Genomic DNA, 7500 nt, shown 5'->3' with positions numbered 1-7500 from the left:
AGTGGCGGCCGATTTCGCAAAATGGGCACATTTTACAAGCCTTTACGCGATTTCGGCAAAATGCTGCCGATTTCACGTTTTGCCGATTACGCGAAATGCCCATTACGCGGAATCAGCAATTACGTGAATTCGGCGAATTACTTCATACTTGGTGTATATTAGTTCGAGATGTGGGATGATAAATTAAAACGTTTCAAGGGTATAGATCAGATTTTCTCAACAGTACGAGGTTTGACACTGAGCAGTAGTCAGACTCATCCAGTTAGAAAATAAATCCCAAAACAAAGAGACTGCCAACGTTCCAAAATTCAGAATAAAAAAACAAGAAAGGTAAGTTGTTGGAACGTTGTTATTAACAAAATTACGTTACAGTCAGAAATATGTCGACCCAACGGTCTTTTAAGTGAACAGACAAAGAAATATCACAATAAACTTATCTTGGTGGAATTCAGTTTTCGCCCACTCGCCAGGAAGCCGAGCGAATCATATTCATATTCATATTTTATAGAATAAATCTATAGAATAAATTTCATATTCGCTCGGCTTCCTGGCGAGTGGACGAAAACTGAATTCTATCAAGATAAGTTTATTGTGATATTTGTTTGTAACGTAATTTTGTCAATAACAACGTTCCAACAACTAGCCTTTCTTGTTTTTTTATTCACCCAGTTAGAACCCTCCAGACACCCTGTAATTGCTGGTTCAACTCATATATTGTTTGATACCCTGTAATTGCTGGTTCAACTCATATATTGTTTGACTAAATGATTACCCGCTTCGCCGGGTACCGGCTTCGCCGGGAAGAAGTAGAGCCGAATACCAGGCTGCGCCTGGGACCCGGCTTTGCCGGGTGCGCACGAAGGAAAGGAGATAAACGCGCAAAACACTGGAGACCTTCTAAAAATAGTAACGTGCAGTGACCTTCTAAAAATAGTAACGTAGTAACGGGAATATGGATTGACGCCACACGGAGGAAGGGAGATAATCGCGGCTGAAAACACTGGAGAAGATAAGGAAGAGTTACTGGTAGTGGATCCCGAAAAAAAAAAATCGGTTCAGCGCGCACAGCGCTGCGCGCTGAGAGCACGTGTTGAAATATCTCATCGATGAGGTTGTGTCCGGGGTGTAGCTGAATACGGTGTACAAATTTGAAAAAGATCCACCGAGAACTTTGGCCGTGCATCGCGAACAGACAGACAGACAGACTGACAGACACTAGTCGTATATATATATATAGATACCCTGTGTTAGGAAACGCTACCGTTGCTGAGCTTTGGTTCGGTTTTGTGTGTTGCATGTAGTTGACTTATTTGTACTTTGTGGGAAGGTACCGATATTATATTTTGTAAACACAATATTTATGCTTGGACGAGAATGCAGGTGAACTTTCTAGTCCTGTCAAAACAAGTTGTTTACCATGCTGTTTTAGTGTGAGTTCGTGGCGTTCGATCGGATTAAGGGCGTCGGCACCTTTTGATGTACGTCACAGAGAACGTCACCATTCTAGTCCATGGGCGGTTCGCATATAATGTAGTTGTATCATGTTCGGTCTGGAATATTCTCGAGATTGAGTATTTACTATATATGCCAGCGCGATTTGAATGTTAAAAAGCTTCTATTTGAGTTCTGCTACGTTGTGCAGTTGTATGTATTGAATGCTGAATAAATCCTCGAACTCAATTTGACGAGTTGTTTTCTGCTGCTGCGAAGACGGGCGACGTAGAATAAAAGAACACAACTATACGACGTTTGAGAACTTGTGGCAATCTCAAGTGTCGTGTAACACCCTGTAATTGCTGGTTCAACTCATATATTGTTTGATACCCTGTAATTGCTGGTTCAACTCATATATTGTTTGATACCCTGTAATTGCTGGTTCAACTCATATATTGTTTGATACCCTGTAATTGCTGGTTCAACTCATATATTGTTTGATACCCTGTAATTGCTGTTTCAACTCATATATTGTTTGATACCCTGTAATTGCTGGTTCAACTCATATATTGTTTGATACCCTGTAATTGCTGGTTCAACTCATATATTGTTTGATACCCTGTAATTGCTGGTTCAACTCATATATTGTTTGATACCCTGTAATTGCTGGTTCAACTCATATATTGTTTGAGGATGGTTTTTGAAAAATCAACATGTAAAACCCGGAGGGCTAAAAATCGGGTTAGTGTGATTATTCGAACTTTTGAGTCAATCCCCGAATTAGGAATTCATTTTCAAAAGTGCATTTAAGTCAGACCATTATTTTAACAAACAAACAAACTTGAAACTGTGTGCACTGATTGTCCCATACCTCAAGCCAATGTACACCAAAAGTAATAGACTTGACCCACAAGTCAGCAGCGAATGTGATAAACGGGTTATCTCCCCTGAAAAGCGAAGCAAGCTTCGAAGATGGCGACAATGGAAAAGAGAAGAACTGTGAGCGAACTGCGAAAGGTGTGTGTGGGTGTGTGTGTGTGATGTGTGTCAGTGTGTGTGTATATGCGCGTGCTGTGTGTGATGTGTGTCAGTGTGTGTGTATGCGCGTGCTGTGTGTGTGTGTGGCTGTGCTTGCGTGAGCTTGTGTGTGTGTGTGTGTGTGTGTGAGAGAGAGAGAGAGAGAGAGAGAGCGAGAGAGAGAGAGAGAGAGAGAGAGAGAGAGAGAGAGAGAGAGAGAGAGAGAGAGAGCGATAGTGAGTGTAGGGTATGGTTGTTGGTGAAAGTTGAGTTGGACGCTGGGGTTGGGCGGGTGTGTGTGTCAGAGAGGGTTGTGTGTGTGTGTGTGTGGGGGGGGGTGGACTGCGTGTGTGTGTTTGTTTGTGTGTGTGAGGGTTGTGTGTGTGTGGGGGGGTTGACTGCGTGTGTGGGTTTATTTGTGTGTGTGAGGGTTGTGTGTGTGTGTGTGTGTGTGTGGGACTGCGTGTGCGTGTTTATTTGTGTGTGGTGTGTGTGTGCCTTTCGCCTTGTATTGTGGAAATTAAACTGCGTTTGCGTATTATGTGTGTGTTTGCAAGCGTGCGTGTATGTTAGGCAAATCTCAGTAGGTGTGTGTTTGTGCGCGTACGTGCAATGTGTGTGCGTGCGCGCGTGTGTTTGTGTATGTATGTATGTGTGTGTGTGTGTGTGTGTGAGAGAGAGAGAGAGAGAGAGAGAGAGAGAGAGAGAGAGAGAGAGAGAGAGATAGAGCGATAGTGAGAGTAGGGCATGGTTGTTGGTGAAAGTTGAGTTGGACGCTGGGGTTGGGCGGGTGTGTTTGTCAGAGAGGGTTGTGTGTGTGTGTGTGTGTGGGGGGGGGGTGGACTGCGTGTGTGTGTTTATTTGTGTGTGTGAGGGTTGTGTGTGTGTGTGGGGGGGTTGACTGCGTGTGTGGGTTTATTTGTGTGTGTGAGGGTTGTGTGTGTGTGTGTGTGTGGGACTGCGTGTGTGTGGGACTGCGTGTGTGGTGTGTGTGTGCCTTTCGCCTTGTATTGAGGAAATTAAACTGCGTTTGCGTATTATGTGTGTGTTTGCAAGCGTGCGTGTATGTTAGGCATATCTCAGTAGGTGTGTGTATGTGCGCGTACGTGCAATGTGTGTGCGTGCGCGCGTGTGTTTGTGTATGTATGTATGTATGTGTGTGTGTGTGTGTGTGTGTGTGTGTGTGTGAGAGATAAACAAACTATCAAGAACAAAACAAAACTGAACAAACGAAATGTTTTCCCCCCAACTCTGATTATTGCTTGTTTCGGAGACGACTGTGATTTTGACTTTTTGAGTAAGCCTACACGAACACACAAGCTCAATACAGCCGGCAACAAGTTCGCCGGTCGGGGCAGTGAAATACTATTTCAAATAGATCTATTTCACTAAGAATGTCAATGGATATAGGGCAACATACTTGTTTTTTAAATCAGTGATTGATTAGATCGTCATATTTTTGTGACACTGAGACCAAACCATCAAAAAATTAGCAATAGGCCTTGAATCAAAGTCGTGCGAGATCTGACCTTGCTGCAAATGTACGTGTACGACTTGATTGTGTTGACGTTCAACTGGTAAGCTGGGCGATTGCAGGCTTTTATCCAGCGAAGGCAGCGATCTAGATGGTATGCTTTCCCGGTTTCACAAATGGGATGAATTTCACGCCAACACAGCGTTCAGGATACCTATCATCCGTTTTACATTGTCCCCAAGCACAGCGCTTGTTAGCAGCATTTGTGTGTGTTTGCTTCCTAAAACAAGGGAAGTAACTCCAGTCTCGATATGTGGATATGGTTAATTCGCGGAACCAATTTAGGAGTTATTGGCATTATTGTGGATGACATTTTTTATTATCACCCTGTATGTTATCAATTGCACTATTCGTTATATGTCCACCAGCATATGCAGACCAGCTGTGCTCCTGCGAAAGTGGATGTGACAACAAAGGCGTAATTTTCCCAGGTTCAGATGGAAGACGAGGTTCTGTTGGTTTTTGCTTTACCTTTCTGATGCTTTTTGTTCTATTATACAACAGTAAACACGCATTCAGTTTTAGTAGAACACATTTTCAAGGCATGTTTTTGGTAGTAAATTTCAATACAAAGTCAGTCACTTTTAGCTTTTCAGTCACTTCATCAACAAGAAATTTTGGTTAGCTTATGAACATTTTATGAGACAGAAACTCACATCATGTTTAGTGGTAAGAACTTTCGGACAGCCTGTGAACTTCTTCTTCTTCTTCTTCTTCTTTGTTCGTGGGCTTAGACTCCCACGTTCACTCATGTTTTTAGCACGAGTGGACTTTTACGAGTGGACTTTTTCCCCGCCATTCAGGCAGCATACGCCGATTTCGGGGGAGGCATGCTGGGTATTTTCGTGTTTCTATAACCCACCGAACTCTGACATGGATTACAGGATCGTTTCCGTGCGCAGTTGGTCTTGTGCTTGCGTGTACACACGAAGGAGGTTAAGTCACTAGCAGGTCTGCACATAAGTTGACCTGGGAGATCGGAAAAATCTCCACTCTTAACCCACCAGGCGGCAGCGACCGGGATTCGAACTCACGACCTCCCGATTAGGAAGCCGACGTCTTACCACCACGCCACTGCGCCCGTCAGCCTGTGAACAATGTATGAGGCTACAAACCACTTGGTTGAAACAATGATTTTATATATGCATGCATATTTCATGTGAATTTTCACATTAGACAACGTTTTCTCATTACAAACGAATGTAAAGTAAAACAAATAAAACAATACATTACATATTAAACAACAACAAAAACACACAATAAAGTGATATCATTACCAAAGTCCCCACACACATAGGAAAGAACAGAGATCATGTACTTTAAAAGCACGTTGTGTAAAGAAGTATGAATGTTATCTTATTTTCCCCTTTACTCCTTCATTTGACAGTCAATGTGGCGTACGGCAAGTCCGCCAGCATGAGCAGCGTGTTCGACCGTGACGGTGGATCAGGTCCGGCCTGTGCAGCGGTCAACGGTAGGACGGGAACAGTGTGGAAAACAAAGAAGTTTAGTGACGTCAACTGTGTTCATACCGCTGACTTCAACTACAAGGCCTGGTGGCAAGTGGACCTGGGTCACAGCTACACCGTCACTGACATCACCATCTACAGGAGAAAAGGTGAACTGACTTTGACCTGAACAATAATGTTATTGTATCGGGTAACGTTGACCCTAACTACATTTTATGACCAGGGGGCTAGTAGCCCAGTTGGTAGAGCACCGGATCCTTAGGCCACGGGTTCAAATCCAGGCCGGGACGGACATGGGTCACATTCATATGCAGATTTAGAATCGGTATATATATTGTCCCATCCCCGTATCACCACATGGCACGTATAACCCGTCGATCATTCTGTCATTAATGCAGGTAGCTGATGCACGACTTTTGCTGCTAGCTTTCCACTGGGAAGAAGCGACTCGAATTTCCCAGAAATGGGATGATAAAGTAATACAAATAAAAACTAAAACTTTGATTGGATTTTTAATTTTCAGTTCTGAATTTTTTAAACAGCCAATGGGCTTTGTTTATGGACGGATATAAGAACTACACCGTTTTTACACCCTGTGTGTGAAAGCAGAGAACAGAAAGTGAAAAAAAGATAAAGTCGCTTTTTGTAACCAACTTAAAAAATGCTCGTGTACAATGTTTCAGGCTCCATGTTTCTCATTCACACTTTGCTTACCGAATGCTTTTAACCATCAATCATGTGCATCTTGTTTTCAATACAGACTGTGCGCTCCGAATGTCAGGAATGGGTGTGTACGTCGACGGACAGGTGTGTCACAGTTTTCCCAACCGTTCTGCTGCCACTAATGTAGAACTGCTCGCTCTCCCGGAGAAAATTGACGTGACCTGTACAACTCCGCTTCGTGGCAGTGTTGTCAGGTTTGAGAAACATGGAAATGATCAAACATATGAGGGAGGAAGCTACATCATTAACCTTTGTGAGGTGCAAGTTTGGGGTAGGTATGCTAGGAGGACACGGTTTTTATATTTAGTCAAGTTTTGACTAAATATTTTAACATCGAGGGGGAATCGAAACGAGGGTCGTGGTGTATGTGTGTGTGTATGTGTGTGTGTATGTGTGTGTGTGTGTGTGTGTGTGCGTGCGTGCGTGTAGAGCGATTCAGACCAAACTACTGGACCGATCATTATGAAATTTGACATGAGAGTTCCTGGGATTGATATCCCCATACGTTTTTTTCATTTTTTTTATAAATGTCTTTGATGACGTCATATCCGGCTTTTCGTGAAAGTTGAGGCGGCACTGTCACGCCCTCATTTTTCAACCAAATTGGTTGAAATTTTGGTCAAGTAATCTTCGACGAAGCCTGGGGTTCGGTATTGCATTTCAGCTTGGTGGCTTAAAAATTAATTAATGACTTTGGTCATTAAAAATCTGAAAATTGTAAAAAAAAATAAAAATTTATAAAACGATCCAAATTTACGTTTATCTTATTCTCCATCATTTGCTGATTCCAAAAACATATAAATATGTTATATTCGGATTAAAAACAAGCTCTGAAAATTAAATATATAAAAATTATTATCAAATTTTTTTTTTCGAAATCAATTCAAAAACACTTTCATCTTATTCCTTGTCGGTTCCTGATTCCAAAAATATATAGATAGGATATGTTTGGATTAAAAACACGCTCAGAAAGTTAAAACGAAGAGAGGTACAGAAAAGCGTGCTATCCTTCTTAGCGCAACGAATACCCCGCTCTTCTTGTCAATTCCACGGGCACTGCCTTTGCCACGGGCGGTGGAGTGACGATGCTACGAGTATACGGTCTTGCTGCGTTGCGTTGCGTTCAGTTTCATTCTGTGAGTTCGACAGCTACTTGACTAAATATTGTATTTTCGCCTTACGCGACTTGTTATGTGTTCTCTGTGTCATTGTCTCTGTCGACATCTCCCTCTCACTCCCTGCCTTTGTCTTTCTTTCTATCTTTATGTCTGTCTGTCTGTCTGTCTGGGTGTGTGAGTCTGTGTGTGTATTTCATGCTGTAGG

At 42.6% G+C, this 7500-nt stretch overlaps 1 protein-coding gene across 1 annotated transcript in view; it reads left to right on the top strand.

The window, feature by feature from the left end:
* LOC138965590 (multiple epidermal growth factor-like domains protein 11) overlaps window positions 1-7500 on the top strand; it is a 43691-nt gene that overhangs the window by 1984 nt on the left and 34207 nt on the right. The window contains exons 2-4 of the mRNA XM_070337773.1: window positions 4354-4434; window positions 5373-5603; window positions 6215-6448. Of these exons, the coding sequence (XP_070193874.1) occupies window positions 4354-4434; window positions 5373-5603; window positions 6215-6448 (546 nt within the window). The remainder of the gene's footprint in view (window positions 1-4353; window positions 4435-5372; window positions 5604-6214; window positions 6449-7500) is intronic.

Source organism: Littorina saxatilis, linkage group LG4 (assembly GCF_037325665.1).
Source record: "Littorina saxatilis isolate snail1 linkage group LG4, US_GU_Lsax_2.0, whole genome shotgun sequence".
Lineage (NCBI taxonomy): Eukaryota > Metazoa > Mollusca > Gastropoda > Littorinimorpha > Littorinidae > Littorina > Littorina saxatilis.
The sequence above is the reverse complement of the archived record's forward strand: the minus strand, read 5'-3'. Positions and strand labels throughout refer to the sequence as shown.